A 14041-nucleotide genomic window follows, 5' to 3' on the forward strand; every position below is an offset into this window, starting at 1 on the left:
ATGGAGAGGCAACTAACGTTGCGGCCTTCTTTTAGGAAGTCCACGACTTTTTCAGATCCCTGTATTCTGTACGGGTCATCTACTTCCAAAGTACAGAGATGCTGTTGCAGGTATCGTGCCACGCTCCTTTGCCAGGTTTCTTTGTCTTCCACAATCATCCGCAAGGGGTTGCCATCTTTATGGGTCTTTACTGTGTTCACCTCACGCTTCACCTTTCGGACAAGACGGGACAGTTCGTCATTTTAACAAAACAACAGTTCGTGCACAAGGCACAGGAGGCAATTTTAAAGAACTTTGAAAGGATCTGATCCGGGACAAAAAAGGTGAAAAGCAGGAAAAAAGAAGCGGTTAGCCTTTGCGAAAAATCTGGCCTGGAGAGCTTAGCAAGGGAACTGAAGTCAAAAGGAAACCTTTGTCTTCGACCATTCTACACAGTAAAGACCCATAAAGATGGCAACCCCTTGCGGATGATTGTGGAAGACAAAGAAACCTGGCAAAGGAGCGTGGCACGATACCTGCAACAGCATCTCTGTACTTTGGAAGTAGATGACCCGTACAGAATACAGGGATCTGAAAAAGTCGTGGACTTCCTAAAAGAAGGCCGCAACGTTAGTTGCCTCTCCATCGATGTTCAGGACATGTACTACAACATCCCAAAACATGATGCCGTGACCGTCGAGGAGGCTGTGGAGTACTTTGGACCCACAAAATTCCAGAATCAATGCGGTACTAGTGTTCGTGCTTTTTTAGACTTGCTTCAGTTGTACCTGGGATCACTGTTTGTCGAACTCGCAGGAAACCTTTTCGAGCAGCGCACTGGGATCTGCATCGGCTCCTGCTTGGCGCCGATTTTGTCTGACCTGTACATGGCAAAAGAAAATAAAGAGTATCCTCAGTTCCTCATAAACGGCTTTTTTTAAACTTTCCCGCCTTAACATTAATTCCTTTGTTTTAGATTCGATTCGCAACTTCCTCACTAACCGGCAGCAATTTGTTCTAGCTAATAAATATTCATCTTCCCGTACATCTGTTATGTCCGCTTCTGCTTTTTCTTATGTATATAGATGATTTCCCATATAACATACGTCCTAACATCCGGATGTTTGCAGATGACTGCGCTATTTACCATCCTATAATTAACAGCACTGACCCCCAAACTCTTCAACTGGACATCGAAAGCGTAGCAACCTGGCGCAATAAATCGTTAATGTCATTAAACACAAAGAAAACATCATTACTATCTTTCCATCATCGTCGCTCCATGTCATCATCAAAATACTTTATCTCCACCACCGAAATCGTCGCTGTACTAACGTATAAATACCTAGGTATTTATTTAACCCACGATCTAAATTGGCCCCATCATATAACGCTGGTAACAAACGAAGCTAATGGCGTGCTCGGCTTTTTTCAGCGAACACTGCGCGCAACTCCCCCATCAGTTAAGTTACTAGCTTATCTAACATTTATTCATCCTTAACTAGAGTATGCATGCGCTGTCTGGGATCCTTACCAAAATAACCTTTCCAGCTTACTAGAAGCAACACAAAATGGCGTGGCAAGATTCATATACTCGACTTATTCCCATCATGTGAGTGTCACCGAACTAAAAGAAAATGCTCACCTCACTAACTTAGCACACAGGCACAAAATTGCTAGACTTTGTCTTTTTCACAAGTTTTACGATCATCCCTGCTCAAGTCTGTCATCAGCCCCGCCCACCATACATCCAGCCGCACGCACCATAAAAAGACCGTTTACCCTCCGCCTGCCCGGACATCTGCGCATCTGTCATCTTTCGCTGCCATCTGTCACCTTTGCTGGATCATGGAAAAGGCAAGAGAGTTCCAGAAACCCATTTACTTCTGCTTTATTGATTATGCGAAAGCGTTTGACTGCGTAGATCACAGCAGATTGTGGCAAGCTCTCCAAGAGATGGGAGTTCCAATACACCTCATCTGTCTCCTCAGGAACCTGTATACGTATGAAGGACAAGAGGCCACAGCCAGAACTGGGCATGGTCTTACTGATTGGCTTCCGATTGACTGATTGGCTTCCGATTGAGAAAGGAGTGAGGCAAGGCTGCATACTGTCGCCCTGCCTATTTAACCTATATGCAGAGTGCATCATGAGGAAGGCCGGTCTGGACGAGTCTTCAGCTGGAGTGAAGATTGCTGTAAAACGTATCAACAACCTTAGATATGCGGATGATACCATTTTAATGGCAGAAAGTGAAGTGGAGCTCAAGAGACTTCTGATGCGTGTGCAAGAAGAGAGTGAGAAGTTTGGGCTTAAACTGAACAATAAATAGACAAAGATCATGGCGTCTTGCCCTATCAAGTCCTGGAGCATCAAGGGACAAGAAGTGGAAGCTGTGACAGATTTTCTCTTCTTGGGCTCCAAGATTGCCCCGGAAGGAGACTGCAGCCATGAAATTAGGAGGCGCCTGCTTCTGGGAAAGAGAGTCATGGCTAGCCTTGACCACCTGGTAAAGAGCAGAGACATTAGACTGCCAACCAAGATTCGTATAACTCGTGCTATGGTCTTTTCAGTTGTGATGTATCGATGCGAGAGTTGAACTGTGAAGAAGGCTGACCGCCGAAGAATTGCCTCGTTTGAATTGTGGTGCTGGCGCAGACTCTTGAGAATTCCTTGGACTGCCAGAAGATCAAATCAGTCGATATTGTCGACCATAAACCCTGACTGTTCATTGGAGGGTCAAACTCTAAATTTAAAGCTCAGCTACTTTGGTCATCTGATGTGAAGAGAGGAGTCGCTGGAGAAAGACTTGATGATGGGAAAGGTTGAGGGTCACCGGAGAAGGGGAATGTAGCGAACGCGATGGTTAGATGGCATCCTCGAGGCGCTGCAGGTGAATTTACGTGATGTTAGGAAGATAGTGAGAGACCGGAAAGTGTGGCGTGATATGGTCCATAGGGTCACGAAGAGTCGGACACGACTGAACGACTGAACTGAAACTGAATACTCGCTGAAAATCGCGGTCCAAATTTCGGAAATGATAGAGAACAAATGTTACGACCACCACTGGCAGTAATAAGAATAAAAATTATTTCTTGTTTTGAATTCATAGAGTCATTATAGCACGTGGCGGTAGTGGGGGGAGCGTGGTAGAAGTCACATCTTTGTCACTACTTGTGGAGCGCCAAGACGTGCATGCGAGAGACCCGTCTCTGGTTTTAAGTACCTCGTCCCGCATGGCTCTCACCTGTCCATGCCTACCTCGACCTAGCTGGTCGTGTCCTCATTGGTAAACAAGCAGGTGAACATCGGGCATTAACGTTATTGAGTGTATTAAGAAACATTTTCTTCGACGGACATTCGCTTTTGTGTACGCAGGTCCCTGCAGGTAGCAGTCTCAAAGGACGGCAAACCACCGGAACAACCACCACAAAAACTAACGCCAGCAGAGGCCGTTCTAGCCGGGTACGCGATTTCTTTCTTGCTTGGTCACACCAACTCAGTTACAGCGTTATTTTTCTATGCGATACCGCCATTTGGTGCATAATATAAAACGCTGAAACGTACAACTTTTGCCTGTGGGTATAGCTTTATAGGTATATATAGCCATGGTATAGAAGCAAGACTTTTCAAGTCGAGCAAGATAAAGCTATATCGCGATGTCACAAAAGCTCCTCATCGTTTCACACCGCGGCTGTATACACCAGGTAGAGCACAGTAGGAAGTCATCGTGGTCAACAACTCCCCTCCCCCCCATCCTGTGCATGCCAAGCTAATATCCGCTACAGTAAAAGGATAGCGAATCGGTGTTCAGTTAGAGCTGTTCTGCGCCATCCGCGCAGCCCCTCTATCTACAACAAAATTCTTATTCTCATGTCCCCTACCTCGCTACAGACACTGCAGCTTTTCTTTTTCTGGATCCTTTTCAGTTACTCCGACTGCCAAGAATCGGTTGTTTGCATTACATACTCAGCTCAGTTAAGCTCACCGCTTTATGCGGTCTTTCACAACGGCACATTGCCCTTTAGTGCATGCTTCTCTCTCTCTGTCTTCCTTTCTTTGTGTGTGTCTGCCTCCCAATTTTTCCCCGATCACTTTTCTTTCCATAACCTCATTTTTTCCCCTCCATCACTTGTTTTTTTTTTTTTTTTTTTAGCATTTAAGCCTTTCATTAGGCTTTTTCTAAAAAGAGAGGAAACGTTAGTTGTGGTTCTACATCAGCAGCGTATGCTCTAAGACGCAGAACTGTCGAAAAAGCATGCAAGGGTTAGAGCCCATTCACCGGCAACGTACTGTGTGGCACGCTGTAGTTAACTATTTCGACAATACCATTTTACATTTGTGCTTGTTACGTGAGGCGCGCTAGCTCCGGCTGCGGCTATTGCTCTGGTGATCCAAAAGGAACAATACGTGAGGCAACGTATCGAAATGTGAGCCTATTTAACAGCCAAAAACTTGACCTTCGGCGAGCCAAGCACTATCTTATTGTAACCATCATTTGAGGCAGCCCTCAGGGGCCCCTATATCTCCCCTGTTCCGTTGTTGATTCCAGTGAAGTCCTATTTCCGGACGAAGAGGAGCCATGGTACCAGCGCACCATAAGTATGCCCGAAGAATTCGAAGGAGCGACACCGAATTCATACATCGATGCGTGAGTAAAACTAGTTTGAATGTTTCCTGCCTTTTCTATGCGTTCTTAAGTGCTGCTTACATTTGTTTTATAATGTTCTTTAATTGTAACAGTTACATGCCAGATTTTGTATGTTGCGCTCGACACATTCATTGCCTTTCGAGGCGACATCTTCAAGGTGTAACGTTCTAAAGCGACTATAGTTAGTAGGGGTGCATAGTGGAGGGCGTCGACGAAAATATAGTTTTTTGTAACTTGCGCTGGCATCTACAGTACACAGTTCCTTTGTGTTTCGCCTCTGTGAAAACGCGGCAGCCGTAGCCACTGAACCTGGGTCCCCTGGCTCAGTAGTCAGGTACCCTACCCGCGGAGTAACCATGACGGAGGTTTTTAGTATTTTACAGGCGCCAACGTTACAAGCGAGCTTTAGCTATTCTAGCGGTATGAACAGTTAGAGTTGACTGTTAAGGTTTAACCATAACTGAGTCGACAGCCCCCCCTTCTCTGTTGCAGAGAAGAACTGTCGGTGCCGACAATCACGTACATGGTCTACGCCATCTTCAGCGGCTTCCTCCTGCTGCTCGTCCTCATTGCTGTTCTCGCATACGTTATCTCTATCACGACAAGTAAGTGATTTTCATTAATCGTGTTTGTTTTATGATGAAGTGAAGTTTATTTCCCCATATAGTTCCGTTATTGCAAGCTTGCCTCATCCCAAGAGGTCCTGCGCTACCTAAAAGTAGCGTCTACTTTTCATGACATTTATATACGCACGTAGCATATTATCGCTGGCTTAGTTACTAACGAAATCCTAATCACCCTCTTGACAGCGCGTATTCGTGCCATGAGGGACATCTTTTAAACCTTGTATCAGAAGGCCAAGCACAGCTGCGGGTACAAGTTAAAAAATATTTAATTTAATCAGCTGTCGGATGTAAGCGTCTGTTTGCATTTGTCCCAAAAGTTGTGATTCGCGGGCCATTTTGTTGTGGCGCATTGCCGGTTACTCTGAGGGGCCAGTCGCGAAGCTCTCTCCGGTATCAGCGTACCAGTACAGTCGGAGTCTTGTTTTTTGACGCCATCCGCAGCTTCCGCAATATTTATCAGTATTTTGGTACGTAAGCAGCATGTACACTTTTGCGGGCAAAAGTAAACAGAGCACGGGACTGGCTTCTAACATTTACCCTCGCCAGCCTTTTGACGGTTGCAAATAAATGTTATTTCTCTCTCTCTCGCCCGTTAGCTACAGTATGCTAACCAAAAAGTGTCTACCTACAGGCGCGGTAAGTGACGCCAATGCATTAGTTTAGCTGTTTCGAATGGCTGCGGCAAATGCACTGCTATCGCTACCAGAAGAGGCTGAACGCAAAGGGAGGAGTAGACTCAGAGCACCACTCCTAAATTGGTGACCGCATTGTATCGGATAGATCGACAATGACTGTAACCTGTTTGTGAGGTAGTAAACAGTTTACCCACGACGACTTTCCCTGTGGTCATATATACGCCTGTTTTGTGTGCTTCTATAAGTATATGTAGATTGCCCGTCCTCATACTTTCATTTTTTTCAGACGATCGTACAACGCGTAAGTGTTTGCTCTTCAAACTGCGCTCTCAATCTCACTTCTTGTATAAAATATTCACTAGCCTTCCTCCCAAGCAAAAATGTGACAGCGATCTGCAACTCGCATCCCTCCCATCACAAATTATATATAAGGAGCTCACCTACAGGTAACCGTTGAGAAAGGCTCCTGAGTTCCCCGGAACAATCTCCCTCTGACCCACAACTCTCACATAGGTAGCATGATCGTTGAAGGTCCCCATTTGCGTTTCCGATACATAACGCTTTCAGTAGCCATGTGATTAACGCAGAAGCCGTGAAGCTGATAATCTGCTATAAAGATCCACTGTAAAATTATATTCATGGAATGTTACCACCAAGGGAAGCATGCGCATATACCATGGAGACAGATGTTGGGAAAGAGCTTTTTATCTAATATTTTCATATCTTGTACACCTGCACCATAATAATCAATATATCTGCAGATTGTACCTAGAGAATGTATGATATTTGTTTTCAAAAACGTGACTTTTAATGGCTCTTTGCTCTTATTGAGCGCAGTATAAGCTTCATAACCATTTTACACGCATCGAAAGCTTCTCATAATATGTTAATATAAGTATCCTTCTACAACTACATCGCTTCACCACTATTTGCGCATTGCATGTCTTCCTTTCTAAAAAAACATTACAATTTTTCTATTAGTAAACTTTTCGCTAATCATGTCTACATTTGGTCGACAGTTGTTTCCGAAGATTTGGCGCAATGTTCCGTCGAATAGAAACAAGCTGCACTTTGCTGCTGCTGCTGCTGCTGCTGCTGATGATGATGATCATGAATAACCAACACGCCCAGACTGCTACGGTACTGCACTTTGCGGTAACCTGATTTTAACGTGATGACGCATGCATGACGAAACGCAGTGCCAACTCCGAAGCACAGACCCATAGTGCTGTGCTACTTCGATCCTACCACGAGCACGGCGTTTTCGCCATCCTTTACGCGGTCCGATTTGTGCGTCGAGTGCTGCTCCTACCTCGTCTACGACGGCTTCGAGGTCGACGCTCAGGGGAACATCAAGGAGAGAACTGGCACCGGACCGGGACCCGGTAGGAATTACGTCGAAACCGGATGGTTTGTCTGGGGATTGGCCGCAGCTGGTATGCAATGGACGCCAGTTTACATTTGACACTTGGGTGAGGCCACTTTCCGGAGCTTAGTAGAGTTACTGGTTGACAGATTATAACAAAACCGAACTGCGCGAAGGCAACGGGACAAGAAAGCACAAATACACACACACAAAGCGCAGACACCAAAACTTGTTCTCCTTTCCTGGAAAAAACAAAGTTCTTTTCTAAGGCTAAAACAAAAACCGAAAGAGAAGTTATCGAGGCTTTTTTCACCTAAAGATTGGGCGATAAGTGCCTTAGTGCGCCTTCTTTATCTCTTTCAAGGCAAAAGATTAACTTCTTAGATGGTCACATCCGAGCTTTCCATTGGTCGTAACCACACGTGGTCTTGTTGACACTGTCATTGTCGTGCGCTCGTTGCTTTTTCTTGTCTCTTCGTTTTTTTTTTGTGATAGCCTTTATAAGCATTCTGCTTTCACTAAATAAAGTCAGTTGGAAGTCTGCGCTTTGTGTGTGCGTATTCGTGCCTTCTTGTCCCGTTGCCTTCGCGCAGTTCTGTTTTGTTATAACAATGCACCGACTAGCCCAACATCACGTCTTACTTGGTTGACAGAAGCGTCGATGGTTGAGTACCCTTTCCAAACACCAGCTTGATTATTTGGTTGATTGAATATATTGTACGTACGACGCTGAGTGACCTTATCGGTCTGTAATTTTCCAAGTCCTTATAATATCCATTTCATGAACCAGCTGGTAGAACAATGATGGGTCAGGCAAAGCATACATAGCATTCAGTTATTATGAAAAACTATTGGACTCACTAGCAACCCCAGCCTGTCACGCAAGCATTGCGAGATCAGGGTGTTGATGAGCTATGCGTGAAAGTACTGGAAGACATGTTTAGTGGCTGTACAGTAATTACAGTGCTCCATGAAGAAGGTGATGAAATTCGAATACGACGAGGTGTTATGCAAGGAGACAACTGTGCAGTGCTATTCACCGCTTGCTTGCAGCAAGTATTCAGAAATCTGGGCTGGGAGCAGTAAGAGACATGGGTTAATGGAGGCTACTTCGGTAATCTGAGATCCGCTGACAGTTAGGCCTAAATGACATTATGCATAAGTCAGAAGTAATGCTCAACAGCGTCGAAAAGGAACAACGGATTGCAATAAGTAACGAGCCGCTGGAAGTAGTAAGAGAATATGTCTGCTTAGGAAAGGCAGTGGCCGAAGATCTGGATCACCAAAGGGAAATAACTGGAAGAATCAGATTGAGTTGGAGACCATTCGGGAAGTAAACTACTAGATCATCAATGGCGAGTTACCCTTCAAGAGGAAAGTGTACCTCTGTATCACATATATTGGACACAAACGTGGTTGCTGACGAAGAGTTCAATATAAACGGGGACCACTCAGAGAGCTATGGAGCGAAATATGGTTAAGTGTAACGTTCAGAGACAGAAAGCCTGCCGGATGGCTCAGAGAACAAAAGCGAGGATGATGATGGTGATGCAAACGTTCTTAATTGAAATAAACCTAAGTGGTCGGCAGCCTTATTCCGGGATTCCGTTGGATTTTCAAGTGTAACACACGCCCACCCGCGCATGCGCCTTGATTTCCTGGCTTTTGCCTTGATTTTTTTCTTTGTTATTAGCTTTCGTTTCACTATCTCCCCCCCTTCGGCCTATATATGTGTTGCCTTCCACGAATAAAGTTAATTGATAGCGCTTGTGTGTGTACGTCTCGCCTTTCTTGTCCTTGTCTGCGCTAAAAAAAACCCTACATCAAGATGAATTACCAACTCGCCCAACAGGAAGTTTTAATGACGTTGGATTTTGCCACCGTTCTTCCCCTTAAAGTCAGCTGGTGCGGAACATTCGCGTCCGAGCTGGAAAGCATTTCCACCCATAACTCAATCGCCGGGCCCTATATCCTTTCTACTGCGGTGTTGTACTGACAGGCCCGTACCTATGTATTGCATAAGTCCGCCTCCATGTCATGGTGTGCGCATTGGCTCATAGGCGTGTGCGTAGAGTGCGTAAGATCTTTTTGGGCTTGAGTCCGTGTTTGTTTGAATTCTTCTCAGTGTTATTTATTCTTCGTTCTCTAGCTGTTTTGGCTCGTATTCCCTCGGCCCATAGTGTTGTAGGATCTCCGAGTAGATTGTTAGCATTTTTGAGTAGTGCTGAGGTGCCTGGGATGAAAGTGGTCGGCCTGCGGCGTGCTCCTTTGTTCCCCTCTACTGGTTGCTGCGCTGGTGTCCATATCAGTTTCGCTTTCCTTCCGTCTTCCTTGATTTTCTGGAAGATCCTTATGGCTTCCTGCCCTATCCTCCCTCTGGTGTAGTTTCTGCACTCTTCTTGCGAGTCTGTTATTATAGTCGTGGTTTCTGAATGCATCTGATTGACTCGCTATTTTGGAGGTTACGATCCGAATCTTTAACCGCTATCGACATGATGCTTTAGCTGGTCCTGCCGCATCAGTAAAAATTATTTTGCTGTCATTCTTATATTGCTATTCTGTTGACTCGAGCTCTCGTCTTCCTTCATAGTGGATGCATGTTTCTTGCCTTCACTTCTAAGATGTTGTCTAGCTCTTCAGGCACATAATGTCAGTCGTTCGTCCTGCTAATGTAGGGCAGTTTGAGTCGGACTAACACTGCTCTCCCGCCCTGCTCTTGGCCAGGCGGCATTTCTGCTATGTTAATTGGGCTTCAGAAAATTTCGTCCAGCCTGTTATACACGCCCAGCTTCGTTAGTCTGTCTATTGACGTGCTGATGGGAACGCCGAGATTTCTCTATGTGTCTTCCATATCAGGACATCAATTTACTCCTCTTCGGCTTTCTTCAATCGCAATTACGGCTCAACATACGCAAATTTTGATGATTGCGAATGCTTTAACTTGCTGCGGGGTGTCTTTCTCTTTCATGCATCCTCTCGTTTTTGTGGTCCTGCCTATCATTTTTGCTACTTGCTCGGTAGTTTCTAAGAGGTGGCTTGCTATTGCTTGATTATTGTTATTGCTTGCGGCAGTAAGCCCCGGGATTTTCACCTTTGGGACTTCTTGAATTCTGGTTCCGTGAAGCCTCACCTCGATGAGGTGACCACTTTTTATATTTTCTGAATAATACAAATTAGAGGGGTCCAACGGTGCTGAACCGTATGGAGAGCGAAAGCTTTGGCAGCGGGCGACGGGCGTTGCATCGAACATAACCATCGTTCCGTTTAACGCACCTAAATTCACTGGCGTTCTTACCAAAATCCACTTTTATGCCGCGAGCATGCGATGCCGGTAGACGCTTTCCTGCTCCCCTCGGTCAGCTCCGCAGCGGCGCGCGGATATTCTGAAATGCCGCTACCTAATTCATCCGTCTCTGTAGCGAGCGTATCCAGCGGCGGAACACGGGGCCTTTGGCGAAAACCGGTCTTGGCGCATGCCGCTCTTTTTGAGGCACTGCGAAATCTGCAATGGCTTCGCTTCTCGGTCCGTCGAACAGTGAATCACTTCCCGTATGGGCACCCCTTGCCTCTCGTTCACCATTCTCATTAGGGTGCCTGCCAGTGGTACCACATCGTCGCTATGTCGAACTCCGGGGCACACCGCCGTCCTTCTGTCACCTACCTTCTTCCTTCTGTCCTAGCAACTTGTCTCTACCAGGGTGGCAACTACCGAGTTGTTACCACCAGCGGTTTGTTTGTCTTCTTCTCGTCGTTGTTCCTCTTCAACAGCGGCGAAACCGGTTGCTAGGCAACGGGATGCTCTTTCAGGCACCAGAGTAATAATCAAGGGTAGCGTAGCGTACTTTTCGCTACAAAATTATAGTTCACACTTAAGCTCTGGCTGTAAGGGTACGACGCGATATAGGCGACCTGCCCATATAGACAGTCTCGCTGTAACTAAGCCGTATCAACGTACCTGTGGGGCATTGGGGCAACGTGAACTTAAATTTCATGGCAGGCTAATTTAATGTCACCCTCCCACATGAAAGTAGAGGCCCGAGTTGGCCCTCTTTCAGGCACCTGCGAAATGTCGTTGAAATGTTCAAGGGTAGAGTAGTGTAGCTTCAGGACATAATATTTGATTTGCTCGGGGCACATGTCAGACGGCATTCTTCTGCATATGCTTGGACTGTAGTTGCTGCTTCCTATAGTCGGTGTTGTATTTCTCCTTCGTGCCCGGCGTTGGTCCACATTGTAATGACATCCGTATAAAGGGCATGCGTGATGCCATCTATGGCGGGAAGTTTCTCTGGGAGCCCTAGCATGTCCATGTTAAAGAGCATTGCGCCCCCTATCGAGAAATTTGAGGAGTGCTGCTTTGGTTTTTTTTTCCCACGTTGATAGTAAGTGTTCGGCCAGGAAGTATTTAATATATTTGTATGTCCTTCCAAAAAGTTCACGGTTTGTAGGCTGTTTTTCATTATGAACGTTTGACATTATCAAATGCGCCATTGAGATCTAACGCTAGTATAGCTTTAGTTTCGTTTCTTCTAAACATATGTATTGTTTCCTCTTTTAGCTGTAAGAGTGTCTCGCAAGTTGATAGATTTGATCTGGGAAGATTAGGCATTCTTTTTCTGTGGGGTCGTATAGCCTTTCTTGAAAAATTTACTCAGTTCCCTTCTCTATGCTGATTTCTTTCCCAAGGTTTGGTATTAACTGCATCTCTGCTGTCTTCCAAACATGAGGTCTTTCCCCTTCGGACCAGTACTTATTGAAGAAATCTGTTAGGCTTGTCAGTGAAGCTGCGTCAAAGTTTGTCAGCATCTTGACTATAGCTCCAGCTCCTCCCGGGCATCCGTTCCTTCTCATTTCCACAACGGCCATTTGTACCTGCCAGATGGTTATTTCTCGATCCATTTTGTCATTCGGCTCTCCTTCATACTCTTCCTGTGAAGTGTTTCTTTCCCCGATCTGAAGGTACCTTCGCATTAGCTCTTCTCATTGTTCTTTTTCACTTCTATCGAAGCTATGCAGGGCTGTAACCAGGTTCGCCCCCTGATCTCCCTTGTTGTGGTCAATGAGGCATCTTAGGAGGCTTCAGTTTCAGTCAAATTTAATCTGCCTTGCAGTGAGTTGCGCAATCGGTACCAGTTAGCCGCCTACATATTTTTATGTTTTTTTCATGACTTCAGCTATACAAATTTTGAGGCTCTTTTTGAGGCGCTCCCTTTTCCACCTCTTCGTAAGACTCCTTCTTGCCTCCCATAGGTGTTGAGGATAAATTGCTGGGGTTTCGTCTGTTGTGTTTATTACTTTCGTATACTGGTTGATTTCGCTTAGGAGTTGTTCGTATAGTTTGTAGCTTGTTCCACCTCTTTCCACGCTGCTTTCTCATAGTTTGTTACAATCCGTTAGCCTGGTTTCTCCTTTTTCTCGCTTGATCTTGCTGCATTCTGTCCTAATCGGTAATATGTAATAATCACTGCCTAAGTTTTCACCACTGTTCTTTCATTCCACCCGCCTTGCATGCTTTACCAGCCAGAGGTCTGGACATGTCTCTACTGACGCTATTTTCTTGTCTTCTTGGCTTATCCTTGTCCGTGAGTATGGTGATGGCTTCTCTGGTCAATAAGTTTTCCAGTCATCTTCCTTTAGGGGTTTCGTAGCTGTAGCCGCACATCCTGGTGGCCGCATTGAAATCTCCTAATATGATCAATGGAGCCTTCTCTGCTTCGTTTAGTGCCTTCCTAAAGTGTGGTAAAATCTGGCATCTTTGCTCTTTGGTCTCCTATATATACTAAGAATAAATCTGCTTCTACTCTGTTTACGGGCAGGATTTCCACGAAGCAGTAATCAATATCGCCCTCTTCAAGATCGTGCTCAGACGCTGCGCATTGTTGTAAACAGGTATGTAGATTCCCTTCCTCTTCTTGTACGTCGTGTGTCACTCCATAGGGTATGGGCCCGTAGCTCTCGTCACTCGTTTCGTGATCGAGAGCTGCCTGCTCCCCTTGGCGGTAGCGATGAAACCGAGTCAGCGTCGAAGAAATGAACAAAGGCGTCTTTATGCACTATTAAAGGGCAATATTTATAGCAAAATATCGGAACAGGGACCGAAGGCTGCTAGCCATACACAACTGTATTCACACAGCGACGGCCGGGTATACTACGACGCGTCCCCTTCTTGCGAGCGGCACTGCACTCGCCGAATGCTCGTGAAGAGGCAGTGCGCCCACTTATAAAGCCTAGAAAACTGTTGCCGCTCAAATTGTCGAATCCAGAGGCAGCGCGTGACGGCAGCCCGAGAGGTCCAATCAGCAAGCGCACTGATCGCTCATTTTAAATCTGCTGCGACGCGAAGTTGATCATCGCTAGGGGTACAGGCATCAGGTTGTCTGGGAGTTTTCGGGCGTGTTTCAACATGACGGTCACCGATGCTTCTTTGCTATGCGCTGCTGTCTTGCGGAGCCGCACCGGGGGCGTTAGCAGGCGAAGCTTGATGTTCGGCTGAGCGGAATCCGGGCGGCTTATATGGGCACAACAAATCTTAACTGGAGGGTTTTTCTCTTGCAGCGCTATTATGTCTAGCTTTTCAGTAGATGTAATGCTGTAGTATTGCTTGTTTTTGTTTGAAGCCTCTGCAGTTCCAGTGCCATATTGTTATTTTCTTCACCATTATGTGTTTTCTTCCCTATCCATGGTGAAAAATTTCTCTTTCCTTACCTTCTAATTCAACTTGCCGATTTGCCATCCAGTCCTTTTTGCAGCCTGTTTCGCACTTCACTGGCGTGATGTGATCCGT

At 45.8% G+C, this 14041-nt stretch overlaps 1 protein-coding gene across 1 annotated transcript in view; it reads left to right on the forward strand.

Moving 5' to 3' along the window:
* Positions 1-467: 467 nt before the first annotated feature.
* LOC146197762 (uncharacterized) overlaps positions 468-14041 on the forward strand; it is an 88737-nt gene continuing 75163 nt past the window's right edge. Inside the window, exons 1-5 of the mRNA XM_084597235.1 lie at positions 468-691; positions 3358-3444; positions 4532-4630; positions 5123-5235; positions 7091-7276. Coding sequence (XP_084453361.1) covers positions 468-691; positions 3358-3444; positions 4532-4630; positions 5123-5235; positions 7091-7276 — 709 coding nt within the window. The remainder of the gene's footprint in view (positions 692-3357; positions 3445-4531; positions 4631-5122; positions 5236-7090; positions 7277-14041) is intronic.

The sequence above is a fragment of the Amblyomma maculatum genome, chromosome 3 (genome assembly GCF_055883805.1).
Source record: "Amblyomma maculatum isolate TAMU_Amacu chromosome 3, ASM5588380v1, whole genome shotgun sequence".
Lineage (NCBI taxonomy): Eukaryota > Metazoa > Arthropoda > Arachnida > Ixodida > Ixodidae > Amblyomma > Amblyomma maculatum.